Raw genomic sequence first — 24,417 nt, forward strand, 5'->3', positions numbered from 1 at the left:
ACATTCACACCTATGGGCAATTTAGAGTCCTCAATTAACCTACCACGCATGTTTTTGGGATGTATAAAATATGTATAAATATGTAATGATGATAAAACTGAGTGATTGTAGTATAGTAGTAGTCATAAAATAAATATGACATAACAGGATATCATGGTAAGTCAGTCTAGGCCTTCAGGGTAACGGAATAAAAGTTAGGATTCAGGAGACTGTCTGAGACATCTTTATGTACAGATACAGTATATAGTATAAGGTAATATAGATACCAATATGGACTATAAAAAAGATACACAACCTAGACAGTATAAATGAAGTATACTTTTTTTATTATTTTACTTCCAGGAATGTATGTTAATTCAATGATATATTTTATGATATTATATGCAACGCCATATGATTTAACCGATTTCACTGCCAGGCCATAAAAGAGCCTTTCCAAAACAAGGGTCGTCTTTCCACACATTCAACGCAGAGCGGAGTGTTTTTACTGAGGCTATTAATCTCTCTGCCCTCCCTTCTTAGCCTTTAGACCTCCAAAAGAAAACAAATCATCATCTTGTTAGGACTTCTCGTGTTTCTAGCCAAAATCTGACAGGCGCCTCACCTCTTCGAGCACTTTAAAAGCGCCCATTCCCACACACGTTTGAGATTTGAAGACATTTTTCATCCTGAGGCCTTTTGCTCTGTTGCCACCCCAACCAACTCAAACATGAAAGAAAAGGCCACCTTTAAACAGCCTGATTGTTGCACGCTCCGGCGATTAGAAACAAACGCAAACAACCGAGTTGGTGATGCGTGTCTAGTACTTGCAGGCGCACAAAATTGTTGTTGCGCATTCAAGTGAGTTTTTGACAGCCCTCCACAGCTTCTGTTTTTTCCTCCTTTTTCTTTTGCACTTCCCCTCTTGTCGGCCGCTACACTCCCGTGTCTAACGTGTTTTCTCTCCCTGTCTCTTCTCTGATATTGGCCATTTTCCTCTCTTTACCCCCTCCTCCTCTTCCATACGCCGCCCCCTCTCTGTCCTTTCTCCCTCGGCAGAGCTCCGAGAAGGTTGGTACTGTGAAAACAGTGTGACTCTGTTGAGTGTTTCTTTTCTTCGATTAAGAAAACCATTCATTTGTGAATTATTATTATTATTATTATAAACCATGTGTGTTGGTGTTTTCTGCCTATTTGATGTGCTGTGCAGTTCTTTTTTTCTTTCTGAGTGTACATGTGTTTTGTTTTTCTGGGTATCATTTGTATCTTCATGCATAAAATATTTATTTCCTGGTGCTAGCACCATGAATAAAACATTTCCATATCGCATGCACCCAAGTGATGACTTACCTGACTGTTGGAATGTTTGCTGTCTTTTCTGATTGCCACAAAACTTCATTTGAAAGCATGTGGCAGCAGGAAAACAGTTGCACAGGTCCCCATTGTGATCCACTGCATTGCACGTTACTCAACAACACTCTCATAAATGTCTAATGGCTCTTCCTTTCCTGCCTTTCTGTTTTAATTGCTGCGCGGTCCAGTGCGTCGCGTCCCCCCTCGGTTCTCCATCCCCCCGGCGGACAGTGAGATCATGCCAGGGGGTAACGTCAACATCACCTGCGTGGCAGTGGGCTCGCCCATGCCCTACGTAAAGTGGATGCTGGGGGCCGAGGACCTGACTCCAGAGGACGATATGCCCATCGGCCGCAATGTCCTCGAACTGACGGATGTGCGCCAGTCCAACAATTACACCTGCGTTGCCATGTCAACGCTCGGCGTTATTGAGGCGGTGGCGCAGATTATTGTCAAAGGTGAGGGGGAAACAAAAGGGAGCTTCTGCATGAGCAGAGCGCTGCAGCGAGTAAGAGCGGAGGCAAGGGTTTCTTTGACCTTGTATCTCAAAAGTCTTTCATTCAATTCCATTCCAATTTTCACTTTCTTTTATGCATAACTGGGCACTCTGAAAGTCAACTTCCATCGAAAGCACAAGGAGAAAGGTCTAAGTCTGAAGTAAAGTTAGTTGTCCGGGAGGAATAATGTGATATATTTTACAAATACAGTGAATGAAATGGATGAAAATCTTCTCCACTTGTTTTCGTTAGCACTTTATAGGGCACGGGACCATATTTGGTTACTTTGACTTAAGTCGAAACGGACATCATACGCATCACTAAACCCTTGTGATTTCTCCAAGCCAATGAGCAGAGAAAGGTCGTAATCTTGAATAATGAACATTAAAATTAATATATTGAACGAAAAGTGTTTTTTTTTGGGTATACCATTATAAATATAATGACACTTTTGGAATGATAAAAATGCACTAAGGTCAGCAATCATGACTGCACTTTATAGTGTTTTGCATGAGTCCTTTATGTGATATTCCACCACTTGAAATTACAGTACGTATACATTTGAGAGGCTTTACTAATTTAAGTCATCTCTAACCTGAAGTCCAAATTTCATGTGCTATTACATATTTCAGGTTCTTTTGATCATTCATATTGCTTGTATTGGCATTGGTGAATTATCTTTGAATGATCAGTTTTTAAGATGCACTAAATCTTAACGCCGCAATGCCTTCAGCTCTCCCAAAGGCTCCTGGCACACCCGTGGTGACTGAGAGGACTGCAACAAGCATCACTCTCACCTGGGACTCTGGCAACCCCGAACCTGTTTCCTATTATATCATACAAGTAAGTGACAGCCGCACAAACACACCGACTTGTGCAAGTTGCTACTGCATCACTTGGCTCGAGCCAAGTTGAATATGTACAAAATGAAACAGAGTAATAGTAGTTCAAACTGTAAAAAAAAATAATAATAATACTAAACTAAAAGCTTCCATTTTCCCCATTGCTGGCATTTATTCGTGTAATGTTGCGTGACCAAACATTCTATCCACAGCTCATCCCTCATGTTGTGTCGTAAATCATCCAGTGTGCTGGTTTAATGCCCGCATGTTATTGTGTCTTATATCTTGTTGCACTCTCTCTCGCTCCAGCACCGTTCCAAAGGCTCAGAGGACCCCTATAAAGAGATTGATGGCATCGCCACCACTCGCTACAGTGTGGGTGGCCTCAGCCCTTACTCCCATTATGACTTCCGCGTGGCAGCTGTTAACACCATCGGCCAGGGTCCGTCCAGCGAAGTGGTGGAGGCTCGCACTGCGGAGCAGGCGCCCTCCTCGCCTCCCCGACAAGTAAGGGCCACGCCTTGAAAGTACACAGTGACTTGTCGGGCAGCCGAAATTGAATGTGTTCACCAAAGTTATTCAGTCTTGGCCTGGACGTAAGAATGTGGCATTCAAAAATTGGGATTCAGCTACCTGAATACACTGAATTTCCACGAAAGGATGAATAAAGTATCTATCCAGCTATCTATCTATCCATCCATCTATCTATTTAGCTATCAATCTAGCTATCACTTGCTAGCTAGCTCTCAACCAGAGGGTACATTGAATTCTTTGCAGTAATCTGTCCAATTTTGTATGTTTGTAACAGTCCATCAGAGCTAGAGGATAGTTGTCATTTCCGTTTAATATAAGAGGACATTAGTGTTTAAATTGATGTTTTGACACACTATCATGAGAAATTGGAGGATTCCGGGTGGCATACTACATACAGACAGACATACATACATACATACATACATACTAATGTGTAGTTAGTCAATCTGGGGCTGGTCTTGACCTCTTTACTTTTTCTTAATCTTTCATTTTACTGAGATGTTTTGCACAATTCTGTACTTATAATTTGGTAAATCTTTCCAAAAAATGGAAGTCATATTAGCGTCAAAGGGTCTTAAATACAGAGGTGCCTTGCCTTACGAGTTCAATCCATTCTGTGACCACACTTGTGCGTCAAGTCACTTGTATCTCAAGTCAACTTTCCCCGTTGAAATATATTGTTTTGTTACGTGTACACCAAGGTACCACTGTATTTAAATTGAATGTCCAGTTTAAAAGACACATTTGCATATACTGTACCTTTCCTTTAATTAGTACTAGAAGGACACGCCAAACTTGAACTATTGCTGTTTGGCTCACAGGTCAGAGGTCGCATGTTGAGCACAACAACGGCGATCATCCACTGGGATGAGCCAGAGGAACCAAACGGGCAAGTTGTGGGCTACAGGGTGTATTATACCTCAGACAACACGCTGCCAGTCAACCAGGTATTTGTTCATTGCGTGTGACCGAAGAGTTGCCGAGTGTGTGTCAGCGCGTGTGTTGACGTATTGCCTTGCGATGCAGTGGGAAAAGCAGATGGTGCGGAGCGCCAACTTCATCACCATTCAGGGTTTGACTCCGAACAAGACGTATTACATCCGAGTGTTGGCTTTCACCTCTGTTGGAGATGGTCCTCTTTCCCAGGACCTGCAGATTATTGCCAAGACTGGCGGTAAGACACCATACATTTGAATCTCACCTTGTGGCAGATAAAAGCAATTAAGATAATAATGACCGTGTTCTTGCACTCTGTAGTCCCATCCCAGCCTTCAGAGTTCAAAGGAGAGGCCAAATCTGAGACGAGTATCCTGTTGTCCTGGGTAGCGCCACCCCAGGGCGGCCCCGACAACCAGATCACAGGATATGAACTGGTTTATCGACGAGCAGACGATACAGAGGAGGTGAGGGTTTGCTCATTTGATTGTTGGTTGGACGTCAAAAGGAAATGGACTACCATTCACACCAATGGGCAATTCGGGTCTCAACATTTTGGAGTGCCTGTTCGTGGAATTTGCGTTACGGTTATTGATATTTACAGTCTTGAGCGACGGATGAGAAGTTACGTTCATGTCCTTGTATCTTCACGTCCCCTTTAGAAGAAAGTGAGCTTTGAGCCGACAACCTCCTACCTGTTGAAGAACCTCAAGCCTTTCTCAGCCTATACTTTCCAACTGGCTGCCCGTAGCAAACATGGCATCGGTGCATATACCAACGAGGTTTCCGTTGACACGCCCCAGACGCGTAAGTACAGCTGCATATTGTACAGTGTGACTGGGGTGTGCGAAAAGAGGCAGGCTTTATTTGGACAATGCAAAAGTAGTGACGATATAACTTGGATGTAGAGTGCACACAAGCACCAAGGTCAAGCAGTAGCTCAGCGTAGATACCTACCTTCCACATGTACCGTCATTTGGTCATTAAAAGTCATTAACAAGTGCAAACAAGTCATGGATTTGATCCAAAATTGAATTTCCTTTCCCACATTCCATGCACCTGAAAGCTAATATTTGGAGCATAATTTGCACACAAACAAACCAACCAAAAGTTTAAAAATACAACTTTAAAGGGGGAGGAGGGGGCAAAAATGTCTATTACATTTTTGTAATTATTAGCGTTTTTTAGTTTGCATTGTTACAAATAGGCCAACCTTAATTCTGACTTACATTGACCTCAGTTTTGATATTTCAACAAATGTCAAACATGAATTCCAAAACCTGGCGTTCTTTCCTGATTGGCGCAGTATGGTAAAAGTTCTTCCTATTGTTGGCTATCAATGTGAGGTCTGTAAGAGATTCAGTATAAGCGTGGGTTTACAAGTCAGACGTTTGTAGCTGGAGATGTGATCTCCATCGTGGATCGAGCGCTCAGACTTGAGTAGGACAAGTAAGTTCCAGGCAGGTATGTTTATGTGTTCAAAGCTCTAGTCAGTCTATTTTGTGTCGCGTCTCTTTGAAGTCATTCACTCTCTTTTCATCAATCAAACAGAAGTCGACACCCATCATCCAGTATCGTTGTTCCGTCATCTTGCTTTCTAGTCAGAGGGCCATTTTTCTTGATAGCTTCTGTTCTCCAGTGTTTTGTTTTCATTTTATGTTTCTTTGTCTTCTGTTCTCTGTCTTGTCATTCCATCCCCATTCCTCCACCTCACCCCAATAACAACTCACACACACCACCAACTCACATTTACCCAAAACAATTCCAACTCTGCCTCCTCAAACTGGCCAATCAGTTCCTTCAGCACCTCCTCAGGACATAACATGCACCAGCCCCACTTCTACCAGCATCCTGGTAAGTTGGGCACCACCGCCTATGGAGTTTCAGAACGGCGTCATTACGGGATACACCATCCAGTACTCCGCTACGGGGGTCAACAAAACCTCCAAAAGGATTGACGGCATTCCTACGGAAGGTTCTCCGTATCTCTTGCAAAACCTGGAGAAATGGACCGAGTACGGAATAACAGTGCGGGCGCAGACGGAAGCCGGCGACGGACCTGAGAGTTTACAGCTGATTATCCGCACCGAGGAAGATGGTATGTTTTCAAACAATCTTAGGACGCTCCGCCCAGCTATCAAAGGCTACCTCTACCCCACTAACACGACTAATGAGCTCCGAGCACCTGTGACTAACTAATTAGAGAATGCATTTGAAAACAGTTTTGAGAACCTTCCCTTTATCCCTTCACAAAGTGGAAAAACTCCCTTTTCTCTTCCCTCACCACCGCTTTCTCTCCATCCGCAGGAACCCTTTTTCCCATGCTGCTGTTTTTATCCGCTTTTTGCCCTTTTCTTCTCTAACCCCAATGTTGGGATTTCCCTTTCTTGGAATAACAAATACCTCTCAATAACTTTGGCTGAACCTTGGCCTTTCCTCACTTCTAACTGCCCTCCCAAATCCCTAAAACCTTAACAGCTGTTTTTAATGTGTTTTAGCCCCGTTTTATCAATGTGTTTGCCTAATTTTGTCACATTGGCAGCGATATTTTGGCTATTCCTACTTAATGGCTGATACTCCCAGCGTTCCACCAATAACACTGACTCCAGTGTTACGGGGGGGCGTGTAGTTCTTGGCAACACAAGAGAGGTTTTTTTTTTTTTTTTCTTGATAACAGTATTTTCTCTTTGACTGTCTGCCACTGTTTATCTGCCCGTGGCGACAAATCCTTTTCTATCTGCCATTCTTATCTTTCTCTACATTTGCTTCTTATCCGTCACTGCTTTTTCCTCCATGTTTTTCCTCGAGCACCCACGTTTTTTTTTTTGTTTTTTTTTACTATTTCGACCCTTTTTCCCAGACATCACTAAAGATTTAGACTTTTTGGATGGCTGCATTTTTACATCAGTTTTTCAGTGTATTTTTCTGGTCCCAATCTATTTTTAATTAAAGAGAATACCTCCGCGCTGATGTTTAAGTGCCCATCGTCAGTGACCCTTGACCTCTATCCCAAAATGCATTTATAGTTCCAAGTGGTCCTCCTCGAGGGGTGGACGCAGAGACAGTGAACGCCTCAGCCATTAGGGTGAAATGGCGAGCGCCAGCCCCTGAGCTGCAGCACGGTCAGATCCGAGGCTACCAAGTCCACTACGTGAGGATGAACTACGGCGAGCCTCAGGGTCAGCCCTTCATCAAGGACATCCTCATGGAGGACTCACAGGTGACGCTCCCAAATGGAATTCCATGGAATTTAATTTACAATGAATATCATCTTGTATTAATAATTAATAAGTCTTTTCTGTGCTCCTTCTTTTCCATCAATAATCAGTGGGAATATGACCAGTCAGCTCAATATGTGAGTCAATATTTCTTTAAGCTTGTTGCATAATGAGAATAATAAAGCATGAGACATCAATCAGTCATATTCACGGGATTGCAGCCTTAAATGTATTACATTTATTGCAAGGCCTTAAGACTTAGCTGGAGGTCCCTTTTATCTCTGTGTGAGTTCTTTCAAAAAGGGATCTGAAAACACTCACAGGTAACTGATGATATGAATCATTTGTGTCTTACAAGGCATTCCCCACCCTACCATATAAAACTATGTTGAGAAGAAGAGGAATTGTAATTTTGTAATGGACTATTAATCTTATATTCGTCTTTTAATGTCAAACCCAACTTACTTCACTGTACAGCAAAAAAATGAAATTGCCTCATTGTTCTAAGGCTTGTGGGTATTTGGTTTTCCCAAGAGGAGCCGCTAGGTGAACAATCAAAGTAGAAAACGTAACTAAATAGAATTTCTCACGATGAAGGTTTTTTCCTGCGATTTTTAGGTTGGCACTTTTTGGCATTTAGATCGTAGTAGCCAACTCTGCAAAACGTTGCAGCTGACCGAGCACTTTTTGTCTTCGCAGGAGGCGCTTCTCGGAGACTTGAAGGTAGACACCTCCTACTCGATCTCAGTAGGAGCTTACACCGCCAAGGGAGATGGCGCTCGCAGCAAACCTGTTAGCGTCTGCACTGCTCTACCGCGTAAGTTACAAAAATGTACTCATTCATTAATATCATTCAATGATTTTTGAGACTTCATAATTAGCACCATTAGTGGCAACTCTGCTTTTGGGGCGGGATGGGGGACGGGGGCGGCGGGTCAGGCAGTGCACTTTCAGATTCAGCAGTCGTATATCGTCAATTAATAATCATTAGTGGCCTCAACTTTGATGGGTGTCGGGTGTGTCCTCCAAATAAACTAAATATATTCTCCTCCCATTCTGCAGTGTCTCCAAGTAGCAATTCTCTGTCCACCAATGAAAGGTCATCACTGTGTAGAGCTCCACCCTTAAACAAACAGCAAAGTGATTCATGTCATAACATGTCCCGTTGCAATGTTGCAACAATCACATCCAGCAAAGCCAAATTTGAACCACAATTCCAAAATTTGTTCTTGAAAAACATATTAACAGCTTGCTTTTCAAAGCACCCATCAGTTAAGCGCTGCAAAGTTCTCCCACCATGTTTTTTTTTTTATTTTAAAATAACACAATTTTGCAGTTCGTCATTGTTCCGTGTTCCTCACACTCTTTTCTCCTGATTCCTTTTGTAGTACCTGAACAGCCCAAACTCATGGTGAGCGCAACTGACTCGGGCACTGCTCTGCTTCAGTGGTACCCGCCGCCAAATCAGGTCACGCCACTCCTGGGTTACCGCCTGACCTTTGGCCGCGTCGACGTCCTTCCCTTCACAGTGGTGGAATTCCCCACCAAAGAGAATCGCTACACGGCTCAGGACATCCACAAGGGAGCCAACTATGTGTTCAGACTGTCCGCCCGTAACAAAATGGGCTACGGAGAGGAGGGAGTTAAAGAAGTGACCACCCCTGAAGGCTCCCCAACTGGATATCCAGAAAATATTATTTCAGAGGAGATTTCTGCCAACTCCCTACGCTTGACGTGGAAATCAGTGCCACTCATTGAGCAAAATGGAAAAATTGCCAAGTACTCAGTCCTGTACAAGGATATAAACAGTCGGGGCAATTCCTCAGAAGTTGTAGTGCCCACTCCCGGGTCGAGTGTTTTGTTGGAGGGTCTGAGTGCCGATACCGTGTACGATGTCAGGGTGTGCGCGTTCACGGCTGTCGGGCGCGGTCCGTACAGCCCCGGTGTCCAGTTTAGGACGCAGCGGCTCGACCAAGGTAGGACTCACGCTCGCTCCCTGACAACTCATCTTCATCGTGCAGGACACCAGGCACACGTCCTAACTTAGTTCCAACCTGCACACAAACACACGCGCATCTGCTGACATCCTAAGTGTCCTTTTTCATTGTGTTGTCGCTGTACTCTTAGACAAAACATCCTTTTCCCAAAGCAAGGTAAGATTCTTGGGTCTGTCCAGTCACTGACTGAATGCTGACCCAAGCAAATAGATGGCTTGTACTAGAGACTAATACGCAGATACGCCCTGTGCCAAAAAAAGAAGAGTTCACCATCAGTTGATCTCATTGTGTTTGTTTTTGTCTCTGTTTTCACATTAGTTTTTGCCACCAACTTCCGAGTGAAAGCCGCCATGAAGAATTCTGTTCTGTTGTCCTGGGAGGTCCGAGACAAGAATCCTACCCAGCCATTCACTGTAAGGATGATGTCATAACAACATGCAAAAACAATCAACTGAATGGCTGTTATCGGACTGTAAGATGTGCTCAGGTTTTTACCAAAAATGTGTCGGGCGAAAGGGAAGAAAATGTGATCTGATTGTTGATTGTTGAATTTGTTCAGGAGGATTCTTCATGGTAAATTTGCATTTCTGCAAAAGGCACAATTTGAATGACCTTTGGATAAAAGTTGGTCTGACAACACACCATGTGACTCTCAATCCTTGCAAATTTAAATTAATCAGATCAGATTTGAGAGGTGTCTTTATTATTGCCCTTTAAGAAGAAAAGGGATTTGGGGTGGAGGAATTGTGTGGGGTTTCACCTCAAAGTTATTGCAAAATAAAGGCATTTGAAGAATATAGGCATTGAAGGTATTTTAAGAATACTCTTATTTCAAAAACGCCGGGTTGACATGAGAAAAATGAGTATGCCGATAAAAAAATAGAACCTCCTTTGCAAAAACAATGTACTGCATTTTTGTGTGTTGGCTGAATGTTAAAAAAAAACAAAAATGAAATCCCTGCATCATATTCAGATCCTGTACGGAAAGGGTCAGTCTGTGGAAGTGGATGGGACGCAGACTCAGAAGCTGATCACCGGATTGCAGCCAGACACCTTGTACTCTTTCTTGCTTACCAACCGAGCCAACAGCGCCGGGGGCCTGCAGCACCGGGTCACCGCCACGACTGCTCCAGATATCCTGAAAAGCAAGCCCATCGTGCTGGGGCAGACCAATGCTGATGGCATGGTGACTGTGCAACTTCCATCTGTGCAGACGGCAGCTAAAGTCAAGTAAGGAAAGCACATTCTACACACACAAAAAAAGGTGATTCAATGCAAAAGAGATACTCCAATTAAGTCATAATATAATGAAGGTCTCTATTGGCCCTTTGAGCTCATTTCCACCATCCCCCATTGCATCCTGTATTTATTCGCCAAACAGGAGGGATTTCTCTCTACGAGTAGGCGGCCTTGCAATTCTTCCAACTCCCACAGCAGAAAGGGCGAAAGCACAAAGCTCGTAATCTCCTTCAAACCCAGAATAAACATAGAGAACTAGTCCACTCCTTAGAATTCCACTGTAAATCTCTGCGTGAGTCATTCCACTGCAACAGCCGCAGTGGTTGTAGTTTCCCTCCGTCATGTCATTTTTTGCTCTGATTACACTCCCCCCAACCTTGATAAAAGATGTAGACACAAACTGTAATCAGATGGATGTTTCATTTTATTACTAAAATACGTCATCAGCAATTCGGGTCTTTGAGAGCATATTAGTTCATCGTGCTGCTGCAAATTCAACATTTCACCACATTTGATGTAATGTGATTTATGTTATTAAGTGCGAGCAGCGAGCATTGGAGTGAGTCATGCACTGGGGACACATTTATCATTTTAGTGCGAGTGCCCTCATGGCTTGGCGGAACCTATTGGAGCTCCAGCTGATAAAAAAAAAAAAAAAAAAAAAAAATCACTTTTACTTTTGTTCTCCGGCGTGGCTCTGTCATTGGAAAACTTCATTAGCACCTGCACATCAAATCCATTACAAAAGCCATTTGAAACGTACTTTTTCAAAGAGAAAAAAGCTCCATTATAACTCACCCTGCCAGGCAGGTATTCATTTAATGATGTATATTTAGCATTGAAGCTGTGGGGATTTATAGAGCGACAGTATATTGACAATATTGCATTTAGTTCAGGGTGTGTTCATGTGTTTCAGGGGTTATTACGTGGTGGTGGTGCCACTGAAGAAGCAGAGAGGAGGGAAGTTCTTGAATCCATGGGAGGACCCAGACCAGATGAACTTAGATGAGGTAGAGTCATCCTAGTGTTTATGCCAAACGACAAGTTCTGTGGGGTTGAAGAAGGTAAATAGACCCTGTAAACATTCAGGGTCTATTTTGCGTTGATCCAAAGCTGGCGCTCTTTTCACTTTAAATGATATCTGACTCAAGTGCACTACATCTGAAGTATTTTGCTGAAAAATCATATGTACAGTGGAGCCAGACGTATTTCTGCAACATAGTGCAACATCTTCCAAAAAGCATAACCGAAGCACCACTGCAGGTTGTTCTCCACTAAAAAGAAATAGACCTCCAAGTAGCAGTCAGTCTTGGCCCAAAAGAAATTTACATGTCTGCTAGAAAGCATTAGCGTGAAGGAGTATTATCACATTTCAGCATGGCAATGAACCCAAAATAAAAATAAAAAATAAAAAATGGCTTTAAAAACTAAAGTTATTGCCAGAGTTCCAATTGGAAGTTTGTGCACAAGAGATGGCCTTGTAATCGGACACATTTGGAACACAATTGCAAGGAAGAGTGACCCAATGGTTGGCAAAACAAGATGTCAATAAGAATCCTCACCGAGCGAGTGAAAATTCAAGAAAAGGGTGTTCGATAAAGTTTAAAGTTTAGCGGGCACACTTATGACACGGGCTTATTGAACATTCATGCCCACCGTCTGCATGGGTAAACTCGATCACAGTTCTGATGATGATATATTTGATTTACCTTGGCGATATTCTCTGAAGAGACGGTTGATACTTTGATGATGGTGTGTAGAATCCTAGAGAGTTTATATTTAGGAAATAATGCTTTACAGGGGGCAGCACAGCGGCCTAGTGGCTTTTGCTGATACGTTGTTAACGGTCTGTGGCATCCTAGGGATGGGATACAAACCCCAATTCGAATTAAGTTGGGATGTTGTGTAAAATGTAAATAAAAACATTTGCAAAGCCTTTTTAACCTACTAAATATAATTGAGCACACCACAAAGACAAGATATTTAATGTTCCAACTGATGAACATTATTGTTTTGTGTGTTTTGTTTTTGCAAATATTTCTCATTTGGAATTTGATGCCTGCAACACATTCCGAAAAAGCTCGGATAGGAGCAACAAAAGCCTGAGAAAGTTGAGGAACGCTAATTTAAAAACGCTAATTAAAAAAAAAAAAAAAACACAAAAAATTAACACAGGTTAATTGGCAACAGGTGAGTGTCACGATTGGGTATAAAAGGAGCAGTCCCGAAAGGCTCAGTTGTTCACAAGCAAGGATGGGGCGAGGTTCACCACTTTGTGAACAACTGCGTGAGCAAATAGTTTAAGAACAACGTTTGTCAATGTACAATCACAAGGAATTTAGGGATTTCATCATATACAGTCCATAATTCCATCAAAGATTCAGAGAATCGGGAGAAATCTCTGCATGGAAGCGGCAAGGCCAAAAACTAACATAGAATGACCGTGACCTTAAATCCCTCACTGCATTCATATCCTGTGTACCTTTACAGTTTCCAAATGATTGTTTGTCACTGACAGTTTTTTGTATGCTAATCTCATTTTTTTAACCCAGACGTTGCTAATTGCTCCTGCCTGCTGTGCCCTTCTTCCATGTCAGTTGCTGAGAGAGATTAACAGAACCAGCGTAAGCCATTCCCTCCGTATCCGCAGACAGGCCGGCCAATCGGATCCCAGGGCTTACGTCAACGCTCACTTCAAAACCCTCCCCAGGGAGTTCACGCTCGGCGACGGACGAAACTACGGCGACTTCCGCAACCGTCCGCTGCAGAACGGGCAGGAATACGTCTTCTTTGTGCTCGCCCTGCTTGACCTTTCGGAGAACGTAAAATACAAGCACATCCTCAAGTGTTCATCAACACGTTGTATATTGAAACATTAACTGTATTATCTCCCACGCTCATCCACAGACTATGTTCTCCACCAGTCCGTACTCCGATCCCGTGACCTCATCGGATGTGGACCCGCAGCCAATTGTTGATGAGGAAGAGGGCCTCTTGTGGGTCGTCGGTCCTGTTTTGGCCGTCATCTTCATCGTGTGCATTGTCATTGCCATCCTTCTCTTCAAAAGGTAAGAGCAGCATGCTAAGTACCGTACTTATTCTGAAGAAACCATTGCTAAAGTTGTAACCAAATCCAGATGCTTTAGACTGGGGAAGTATTTGACATATACACAGCTTTCAAAACCTCTTTGTTCCATTTAAGGCTCTCAAACATTTTAGTCTGCTTTTCAGTCTTGCAAATGAATGGGAGATATTTTCATCGATCAAATATGATCATTCTTTATGATCATTATCAGGGCTCCTGGCTGAAGCTTTGTTAACACACATAATTAATTGCTGCAGCAGATGCGCTATGACAAAATAAATATCCATGATGGTAATGTATTTAAAGTTCAGGATGCTCACCGGACATTAGCGAGCACCTTGATGCTGAGCTGCGCCGTGCAGAGTGAAATTTTAAATATACATGCATGCACCCATCTGAGATGCTTTTATAAGACAATGATAGGATGATGGATTCCAATTGTAGTTTCTTGTTGTTGAATAATAAATAATTGTAAAAGAGAAGAGGAAGTGCAGTCACAGATAATAATGTTGTCCATCCTTGTCTATTCCTTTTTGCGCTCCTTCCTCTCCCGCCTGGATCCAGCAAACCCGACAGGTAATAAATAACCTCTAAGGTTTGGTCTATCCATTTTTGTTGTTGTTGTTAGGCAAAAATAAGGTTTCTTAAGATGCATTTCTATTTATGTAAAGACTCAATTTCAATGTAATAATAGAAATTTCAGTTCCGTGAAAGTGCGTGTGAATGCTGACAGATGTTTTCACCAAGCCAATATGCCAACCGAAGAAATGGATTATCCACTAAGGGTTAATACATCCCAGCATATCATAGCCTGGGGATATTGTTGTGGCTCGACAATAAGTGGTCCAGACATACTTCTTCTAATTCAATTATCTCGCTATTATCTTTTGACAGCTACAGTTTAATATTTCCTAACTAATAGGTCACCTCATTTTGTTATTTGAATGCGTTTTAAGCTATGGCGCTGCTATTAAGTCTGATTGAAAACAAGTGGAAAAGTAATGCAATGCCTAATTTGTTTTTGTTTTGTTTTGTTTTTACACACTGCTAGTCTCTCAGCATTCACACAACAAACATCCAGCAACACTTTAAGAATTGAGTTGAGTATTGACAAGCGTTACACAAATTTTAATGGCATTTCTTTGGTACAGCATTAAAGCGAAAAAGGTTAAGCTGCACGTAAACGTTGTCCTGATGTTATTCCCAGGAAACGAACCGAGGCGGAGGGCAGGAAGGGCAGTTTCCCCTGCAGCAAAGCCATGTCATCTCACCATCCCACCGATCCCGTGGAGCTGCGTAGAATCAACTTCCAGACTCCAGGTATGCATATCTGCGCAAAACCCTCTGCTTTTTTCTGCTTTTTGTTTTCTTTAATCCCGCTACTGTTTCCTTTTCAGCCTACCGTGTATCAGTGTACCGTGGTTATCGGCGTTTGTCAAGTTAGTTGGTCTCACAGTCCGCCAAAGTTTTGCTGTCATAATTTTCCTCCTCGCCAGTTCCTCGCTCACATTCTTTCGATCTGTCTGTGTTTGTTTTAGACGTTCATGCTAACTAACTTCCATCCCACGTTGGATGAAGCTACTTGAATTGACAACATCTTGTCAATAAGCTTTTGTTTTACAGTGGAACCTCTAAGGTTGAATGCATTTTTTTCCAGGGCGCTGGTCGACCTTCTTTATTGTTCGTATTTAGAAACTCTAATTCCCGTAGAAAACGGTTTGTTGCAAGGTCATCTCATTCATTACACAAGCAATGTAATATTGTAACTGTTGCGTAAAAAGAAGTTAAGCTGCTAAAATAAAAGAAAAACAATCACGTTCTGGCCATTAACTTTGATTGCGAGCTACAGACGCACTGACGATTGTGCAGATGGAGATTGATTCTGGCGTCTTGCTATTAGGACAGAGACGAGTGTATTGCTGCTTTTCCTATGTCGCAATAAGTCAAATTTTGTCAAGTTTGTCATTTGACCTTTTGTCATTACATTTGACCTTTTGTTATTACTGACCTTTCTCATTCTCATAGAGATGAAGCCTTTAGACGTTTTTACAAAAATAAAAATGTAGATAGTCCAAAATATGAGAGAAACACCTTTCACTATGATGCAATGCAATCAAAACTGATCGTGATTATAACTGTGAAGCAACTTTACATGTAACGCACATGCCTGATATTCTAGTCTTTTAAGAGCCGTTTTTTATTCTGCAAATAACGAGCATAATGTTCGACTTCAGAGGCAATCAAATTTGGAGGTTCCACCGTATTATGTTAAAAGTGTTTTTTTCCCCAATGTTGAATTTTTAACCACCTGTGTCAAAGCCTTTTTTTAATCTCCACCAGCCGTGTTGCATCGACTCAAAGGGCATTCTGTCGCGCCTCAGTAACTTTCCAAACGCGCACATTGTTCTTTCTGTCTGCTTTGGAGAGAACATAGTCACTTAACAAAGAAACGCTTCCATTTGCTTTCTCCGCTGTGACTGTTGTCACACTAAAAAAATAAAAAACTCCTAACATTTTGCTTTCCAAAAACAAGTGGAGTTGTACATGTTCCAAAATGGTCTCTTTTTTTCTTTTTTTCTACCCTTGTGCTCGGCAGGCATGGCGAGCCACCCGCCCGTCCCCATCTCGGAGCTGGCAGATAACATTGAGCGCCTCAAGGCAAACGACAACCTCAAGTTCTCACAAGAGTACGAGGTAGGAATGCCGATCATTTGCCTGCTGAGAATCTCCAACTTGAGGAGTTTGTCTGGTCAGCATCCGTGTTAAATTGGGACCATCAATTTATTGCCCAGTTTGAGTAACTTTGGATACAACTCTGTCTGTCATATTTCACTCACATTCTGGTATGTACCACATGGCAAACAAAAAAGTATTCACACCTATGGGCAATTTTACAGTTTTCATATAACATCACATTCATTTTTTGTTATGTAGAAGGAACCAGAGGACCCACAGAAACCCCACTTAGACGCGCAAGCCACATTTGCTACCATGCCCAGAGACCCACTGTGAAAAAATAGCGCTGGCGTCGGGCAGAAACCTCGCATCTCCAAAACCATCACTTTTCAAGAAACCAACAAAAACTGCATGTTTGTTGAGCCATAAAGATTACATCGTCAAAGAGAGCAAGCCATTTTCAACACTTCATATTGCTCAATAATTTGTTCAAATAACATAACCGCGTGGGCACTGACCAATGGCATCGATTTGAAATTCACCAAATTTGGACAGAGGGGGTTGCGGCCTAACGGCGGCAAATATTTGGGACAGACTATCATCAAAAATCCTCAAAACTAGGTAAGAATCCTAGCAAAACCCTTAAATCTTGCGCAACCCCATCACTCTGACATCGAGGATCAGTAAAATATAGAAAAATATACAAGTGGGATATTCTTCCCACTTGGCTTTTCATGACATAACAACCTCTAATTAAAACAATTTCTTTATCTAAACTTTATTTGATAGAGCTTCACAGCAGTCTTAAGTTTTGAAGTGCAATGAGAAATATACTGTACCAACCAAAAATAATTCTTTAACAAACAAACTTGAAATAGTCATGCGCCTAATTATTCACCTCCTAAAGTCCGAAGTTTGAAGAGCCACCTTTTGCGGCAATCGTGGCTGCAAATGTTTTTTTAATAAGTATCAATGAGCTTGCCACATCTTGCCTCTGGCCATCTTTGCCCATCCCATCAGGGGCAAACTGATCCAGGTCCTTTAAGTTTGACAGACTGGTGCAGGTTTCCCTCGAGAATATTACTGATTTATAGCACCAAACATCCCCACAGCATGATGTTGCCACCGCCATCTTTCAGTGCGGGGATGGAGTTCTTCGGGTGAGGGGATGTGTTGAGCGTGCACCAGACTCACCTGTTTTGCTTGATGACTGAAAAGATCAGATTTAGTTTCATCTGAAGAAAATAATATCAGAAAATGTGTGTTTATACGGAAAGATCATGGAAAACCTAGAATGCACAAAAATGGACTGCCTTTTGAAGGTAATTGGTGCCAGCGGAGTTTTTTTAGGGGCTTCCTTAACAAAAGGGGTGAATACATGTGCACAAAGTAAGGTCAATAGAGGAGTGCTGGGATGAGTTTGGTGTGGAAGAATTAGTGACCTGTAACCTCACGTGTGTTCTTCTGGATGAGTGGACACGCTCCAAAATACTGGAGCAAGTATTCCCAGAAGAGCGGGGAATGTAAATGGGAAAACAACGGCATGTTTTGTAATGGCCAGCTGTGCTATTGCTTTTGTCCTTATAGCATACAGTATATTGATCACAGCGATGCAAGATTGAGCACATTTCCCATTCTGCCGTCGTGCTCTTATCCGCACAGCTTCAAGATGGAAATTGAAATTGCAAGGCTCAAGGAAAGTTTGCTTACAGCCAGATTATTATCCGGTCCACTGGTGCAGAAAGAGGAGAGGCAGATAGAAATATAAAGGCACTGCAGCCTCGCCATGAGACGCATAAAGCCACTCAGTGTGTATTCCAGTTTCAAGGTTTTTTTGTTTTTTTTTTGCACCACAATTAATGTCTATCACAGAAAGGCTCTCCAAAGTACTGGCAGTTTAGCAAATAGAGCCAGCATCACAATTAGCTCCACAGAGAGATATTAACCAGGGTTTTTGGATCAGGTCTGGATAGAGCGATGGAGACATGAGCCTCTATTTGGCTCCCGCACGAGAGGAAGAAATGGTGTGTGGCAGTCTTCTAGAGGAAGACAAGAGCACATTAGCGAAAAGAGGAGAAAAACGCTTTGGGAGAAGGCGCGCAGAAGGATGGACGAGCCGGTGTGGGAAGCAGCCGTGCGGTTTGAGCCTCGCGGCCTTCTCTCCGCATGACTGTGCGCTTTGTTCGCTGGCGAGCCCCTAACGAGCGAGCGAGAGAGATGGATGGCAAAGGCATTGAGGGGGAGAGCAGAAATGATTGCGGTGAAATAATCAGGCACACATGATATTGGGCAGAGCCACAGGATGGCTGTAAAACTCACGCACATGCGCGCACCCACGGTACCACCCGTGTCCATTTTCCCCCGACCAAACCATAATTACAGTATGTGTCGTATAATATTCACAATTGCTAAAATTGCTCTGGCTCTCTCGTCGTCATCTCTCTCCATTGACAGCTCCGTAATGACCTCACGTCTGCCTCTCCCTGCTTGCAGAGATGCTTACACTGTAATTAGCCTGCAGGAACTTCACGTGTCGGTCCAACACAACTTTCCTCTCTTTCCTAGAGGAATCTTTCGTGAGCGTGGATCATCTCGCTCAGCTCATTCTTCGCTCGGTAGGCAGAGAGCGAAAAGTCCCAACATCATTTTGTGTTCTGCACAAGATCCTGTTTGGTCTGCATTTCTTGAACTGGTCACTTTGTACTTCATTCGGAATGGCGAGCGGTGCATTACAGTTGACCTGAGGGAAACTGTACCGCGGTCTACTCAAAGTCAGCTGGGAAAGGCTCCTGCTCCCTCGCTACCTTAACGACGACAACAACAGTAAAATGGATGAACGGAAAGGGTGCTGCACTTCGTTGATTTAAACAGCATTCAAGCTCACCAGCCACAGTCTTAAGTAGTACCAATCTGTTATACTCCTGCTCAGTTTTTTTTTATCTTTTGATTTTCCAATACCAATTTTAATCCTTAAAGTAATAATTTTTTGAATTGGAAAAAGTATTACAAATGTCCAACTTACTGAATTAATTGGCACTGTAAGAGTAAAATGATACAAGTGTTACAAAAGTTATTTCTATTATTGTTGGTGGTGTTATATTATTATTTGATTGAATAAATGTACATATTATTTTAATTCTCCTAAACAATTACAAAAAATATTCAATAAGTACTTCAAAATGTGTAAAATGTACTAGGAAATGATATTTAAAGATACTAAATGTAATTTTGCCTGATTTTTTCAGATCAGAATCAGAATCATCTTTATTTGCCAAGTATGTCCAAAGACACACAAGGAATTTGTCTCCGGTAGTATTTATTATGTGTATTTATTAGTGGTATTTAATAATACTTTTTGGTTTGTTGTCATAGTGCAGTGGTGTTAAGACTGCGAATGATTTACTTTGACTATTTACTTATTGAGCTATTTACAATTATTTATTGTTATGAGTACTCTGAGAACTTTTGACAGATTTCTTTTGAATTATAAAACTCTGTTATTAAATTGGATGAATATTGTAGCTGGTGAGTGTTTGAAGCATAACACTGGTCCACAACAAATTTATTGTCTGAGATTCTTTAGCTGATTTAGGACAATTTTGATGTGCTGAATTAGTTTTGCTCAATCAGGTCAACTCTTTGAACTATTGCCACGTTTTTATTTACATGTACAGGTATTTTTGCTTTTGAAGTTCAAATAAACGGAGGTTCATGCCCTGAATTATGAACAATGATGATATATGAAATATCCTCTTCAGATTCAGTGATGCAAAATTGCCCCAAATCAGTTTTAAAAAAAAAACACAGACAAATTGCAACAACAACAACAAAATTGTAACCCAGTGTAATGAGGAGAGGGCCCATCTATACGCCAACACGGGCGTAAACGTATAAGCTAAGCACAAACTGAAGCTATGGACAGGAAGTACATTTCATTACTACTCAAGAACATCTTGAAGCTCCGGTACATGAAACATTCCCATTCTTGTTCCTCTAGATGCTGTTCCAGATGTCAATTTCTCCATTTCCCTTCAAATCATGGCACGCAAACATCCACGCTGTGATGATTTGTCAGACAGTAGTCCAGCTGCCAGACCATATGCAGGAAGAACCCTTTCAAAAACAAGCTTTCATTTTGAGTCAAAACACTGCAAAGTGCCAACGTGCCTGTGAACGACGTCCAAAACAAGCCCGAGTCTCGATGTTTGTAACTTTTGTCTTTTTGTGCCTCGCAGTCTGTTGACCCTGGTCAGCAGTTCACGTGGGAGAACTCCAACTTGGAAGTCAACAAACCAAAGAACCGCTACGCTAACGTCATTGCCTACGACCACTCCAGGGTGATACTCTCAGGCATTGAGGGTAAGACATGCTGCCAACGTGTCTGTGTGTGGGCGTGGGCCTGCACGAGAAAAACAACAGGAGGGTTGAGCTCAGATTCCCATATCTCAAACAGCACAAATGTTGTCATTTATTTACACCCTCTTTACTGATATAATTTCCCGGCGTGCGGCAAAAGAACTGTCTTCAGTCTGAGGCGCATTCAGCCACCTCAGGTGCGATCGACCCCAGGCAGAGAAACTGGCAGCAGCAATATTGAGAGAGGGAGAAGGTGGGAGGCCAAACCCAAACAGATGAGCCTTATCTGGGCAGAGCATGTGTGAGGAGCCCCACTGGCCCAACCCCCACTTGTCCTCCAGCAGCATCTGTTTGTCTGTCTGTATCTCTGCCTAATATACTGTATATATACACAGCCCAAGCGAGCGCATGCACATACTGTAGATTCGTGCAGAAGTCGTGCACAGTTATGCGCCTTCACTTCCTGGCCTTTTCTCCCCCGCACACACACACGCAGACGCATGCACACACACACACTTCCACGGTAACACAAAAAACTCCACCCTCGTACTTGATTGAGTTCAGAGTTCAGCAACTAAAGCAAAGATAGGCAACGTCTGGCCCACGGGCCACATACGGCCCGCTCCATTGTTTAATCCGGCCCACTGAGCATTTACATCCTCAAAAGTCCTGTAATATTTGTTGCATTACTTTTACTAAAATTTGCTCATTCAAATCCATTTATTTCATTTTATTTTATTTTTTATTCATTTATCCCATTAAATAATTGCTTTAATGATTTGTTGTAAATAATCAAATTTTAAAAAATATCACTAAAATAATGGATTTTACATGTACATTTTAATTAAACAATTGGTTAATTAATTATAATCAAATTAACTATAAAACAATTTTTAAGTGAGAATTAATTATTAAAATAAAATGTTTTCAACATTTTGCATTCGTATTTTTTGTCTTTTTTTTTAACCTTATCTATGAATGACTGGCCCATCTGTACGTGTTCCCCTGAGCGCAAAAGTTTGACCACCACTTATCTGAAGGTTGCTTTTTTTCTTCGTTTTTTTGTGTGATTCCTCGACAGTAAGTTACCAGTAATCATCAAGAGGAAAATTGTGATGATAACCATAGAATAGCGAATTGAATTTACTGAGGGGAAAATATTTTGGAGAAATGCCCAACAGCCTTCTAAGACGAAATGCGCAACTTTATTTACCTTCATCTGTCAGCCGTCTGCATTTTGTCACTGTTAATGTAAATTGCCATCAAAAGACGCAAAAAAAAGGAGTTTGTATGCCCCACTTTGGCATAATCAGGTCACTGCTGAGTGCGCGTGCGTGTTTACGTGTGTGTGTGTTTCCGTGTGTGTATTTCTTGTGTACGTTTGTTTGTTTGAGCTATGACTCAGTGAATTTGGGGATTATGGTATTAGGCCCCAGATGAGCAGCAATGATCCAAAATCAAACACACACAGATGGCTTCTCACAACACCCGCACGCACGCACACACACACACAATCCCTTCCAGGACACAAGCCGTGTCAGCCTCGTCTTACACACGGACGGCCTTACAGTCATATTGCCATTGCAAAGCCACAGCTCAGATTAGATGCGTGATCGTCTCGGTATGTATTATAAAACAAGGCGGCTGAACAACCCATCACCAAAGGACCATTATTGTGACATAAACCTGCGATGAATCCATATAGATTGATTCACAGGATATCAGAATAACAATCAACAACAATTGAACATGTTTGTCACATTCATGATGCGACTTTCTCGTCATCACCCTTCACAACATGCATTCTTCATGCACAGGCGTCCCAGGGAGTGACTACATCAACGGCAACTATATCGACGGGTACCGGCGTCAAAACGCCTACATCGCCACTCAGGGTTCCCTTCCGGAGACCTTCGGGGACTTCTGGAGGATGGTGTGGGAGCAGCATACAGCCAACATTATCATGATGACCAAGCTGGAGGAGAAGTCAAGGGTAAGACTTGTCGGACGGAACAGCAAAGACAGACGAGGCTGGCGAACGGCATGGATGGAATTGCATGAAATATATCATCCGCAAGTGGAAACCGTTGCATATTGCCAAGAATAACAGTATACCAGCAGAGGCAAACACCACGGTCACCTTATTGTGAATTGTAACAATGCAGATCTCACTGGTGCTGTTTTTATGATGATTTGTAAAAAAAAAAAAAAACGTTTCTCGAATAAAGGTCCCATATAATTGGAAGTATAATGCAGTGCAAGGCCGCAGCACAATACAAGTCAACATTTTCAAACAAGGATTTAATATGAAATGATATAAACGGTTATTCATTTTAAATTGGACTACATTATTTTCTCAAGTAGTGGTCTCATATCTGCATGCCCCTGGGTGCATCCTTCACACTTTTTCTCTATGGGGGGGAAAAAAAAGATAACGGTGTTATTACCTTTACTATCATTGACATCATTTGTCACGATACCCACACTTCACATGGCATCTGTAAAGCTGAAGTTCGTAGTGTAGTTTAAAATGAAAGAAAAGGTGCAGAGCAAAAACATTTTGACATTGACCCAAATACAATCTAGTACACAGGTGTCAAACTGGTGGCCCGGGGGCCAGATCCGGCCCGCCACATCATTTTCATGTGGCCTGCAAAAGCAAATCAAAATTGTGTTCTGGTGTAATCCCATAGAGATATTTGCAAGCATTTTTTTGTTACCAATCCCACTTTGAAAAGAAATGTAATAGTCAAAAAACATGTTTTATAGGCTTCTGATTTCAAAACTGGTTATTCATCACAGTATTGTGTATACTGTATGTAATTACAGTATATGAGGTAATCTTTCATTTATATGGGTTCACAGTTGTAGCGGCCCTCCGACGGAAGTCATAACTACGATGTGGCCTGTGACAAAAATGAGTTTGATACCCCTGATCTACGTAGTATAACCCCAATTCCAATAATGTTGGGACGTTGTCCATCCATCCATCCATTTTCCGAGCCGCTTCTCCTCACTAGGGTCGCGGGCGTGCTGGAGCCTATCCCAGCTGTCATCGGGCAGGAGGCGGGGTACACCCTGAACTGGTTGCCAGCCAATCGCAGGGCACATCGAAACAAACAACCATTCGCACTCACAGTCATGCCTACGGGCAATTTAGAGTCTCCAATTAATGCATGTTTTTGGGATGTGGGAGGAAACCGGAGTGCCCGGAGAAAACCCACGCAGGCACGGGGAGAACATGCAAACTCCACACAGGCGGGGCCGGGGATTGAACCCGGGTCCTCAGAACTGTGAGGCTGACGCTCTAACCAGTCGGCCACCGTGCCGCGTTGGGACGTTGTGTTAAACATAAATAAATACAGAATACAATGATTTACAAATCATGTTCAACCTATATTTAATTGAATACACTACCAAGACAAGATATTTAATGTTCACACTGATACACTTGATTGTTTTAGCAAATAATCATTTACTTACAATTTTATGGCTGCAACAAGTTCCAAAAAAGCTGGGACAGTTAGCAAAAAAGACTGAGAAAGTTGAGGAATGCTCATCAAACACCTGTTTGGAACATCCCACAGGTGAACAGGCTAATTGGGAACAGGTGGGTGCCATGATTGGGTAGAAAAGGAGCTTCCCTGAATTGCTCAGTCATTCACAAGTAAAGATGGGGCGAGGTTGACCTCTTTGTGAACAAGT

The 24,417-nt window shown here is 42.3% G+C and overlaps 1 protein-coding gene across 25 annotated transcripts in view; it reads left to right on the forward strand.

The window, feature by feature from the left end:
- Positions 1-24,417, forward strand: part of LOC133477067 (receptor-type tyrosine-protein phosphatase delta-like) — a 168,653-nt gene that overhangs the window by 127,902 nt on the left and 16,334 nt on the right. For 6 of the 25 annotated variants that reach the window (XM_061771382.1, XM_061771381.1, XM_061771400.1 and 3 more), the window contains 25 exons: positions 1,039-1,050; positions 1,521-1,790; positions 2,563-2,672; positions 2,981-3,178; positions 4,027-4,152; positions 4,232-4,379; positions 4,463-4,608; positions 4,804-4,948; positions 5,937-6,239; positions 7,168-7,361; positions 7,470-7,496; positions 8,059-8,176; positions 8,748-9,335; positions 9,675-9,769; positions 10,330-10,586; positions 11,512-11,605; positions 13,193-13,417; positions 13,503-13,663; positions 14,245-14,256; positions 14,732-14,779; positions 14,888-15,000; positions 15,078-15,119; positions 16,277-16,374; positions 20,592-20,715; positions 22,530-22,705. In XM_061771382.1, the coding sequence (XP_061627366.1) occupies positions 1,039-1,050; positions 1,521-1,790; positions 2,563-2,672; positions 2,981-3,178; positions 4,027-4,152; positions 4,232-4,379; positions 4,463-4,608; positions 4,804-4,948; positions 5,937-6,239; positions 7,168-7,361; positions 7,470-7,496; positions 8,059-8,176; positions 8,748-9,335; positions 9,675-9,769; positions 10,330-10,586; positions 11,512-11,605; positions 13,193-13,417; positions 13,503-13,663; positions 14,245-14,256; positions 14,732-14,779; positions 14,888-15,000; positions 15,078-15,119; positions 16,277-16,374; positions 20,592-20,715; positions 22,530-22,705 (3,830 nt within the window). The remainder of the gene's footprint in view (positions 1-1,038; positions 1,051-1,520; positions 1,791-2,562; positions 2,673-2,980; positions 3,179-4,026; positions 4,153-4,231; positions 4,380-4,462; positions 4,609-4,803; positions 4,949-5,936; positions 6,240-7,167; positions 7,362-7,469; positions 7,497-8,058; positions 8,177-8,747; positions 9,336-9,674; positions 9,770-10,329; positions 10,587-11,511; positions 11,606-13,192; positions 13,418-13,502; positions 13,664-14,244; positions 14,257-14,731; positions 14,780-14,887; positions 15,001-15,077; positions 15,120-16,276; positions 16,375-20,591; positions 20,716-22,529; positions 22,706-24,417) is intronic. The other 19 variants (XM_061771380.1, XM_061771398.1, XM_061771383.1 and 16 more) reach the window with 12 other exon arrangements.

The sequence above is a fragment of the Phyllopteryx taeniolatus genome, chromosome 4 (genome assembly GCF_024500385.1).
Source record: "Phyllopteryx taeniolatus isolate TA_2022b chromosome 4, UOR_Ptae_1.2, whole genome shotgun sequence".
Classification (NCBI taxonomy): domain Eukaryota; kingdom Metazoa; phylum Chordata; class Actinopteri; order Syngnathiformes; family Syngnathidae; genus Phyllopteryx; species Phyllopteryx taeniolatus.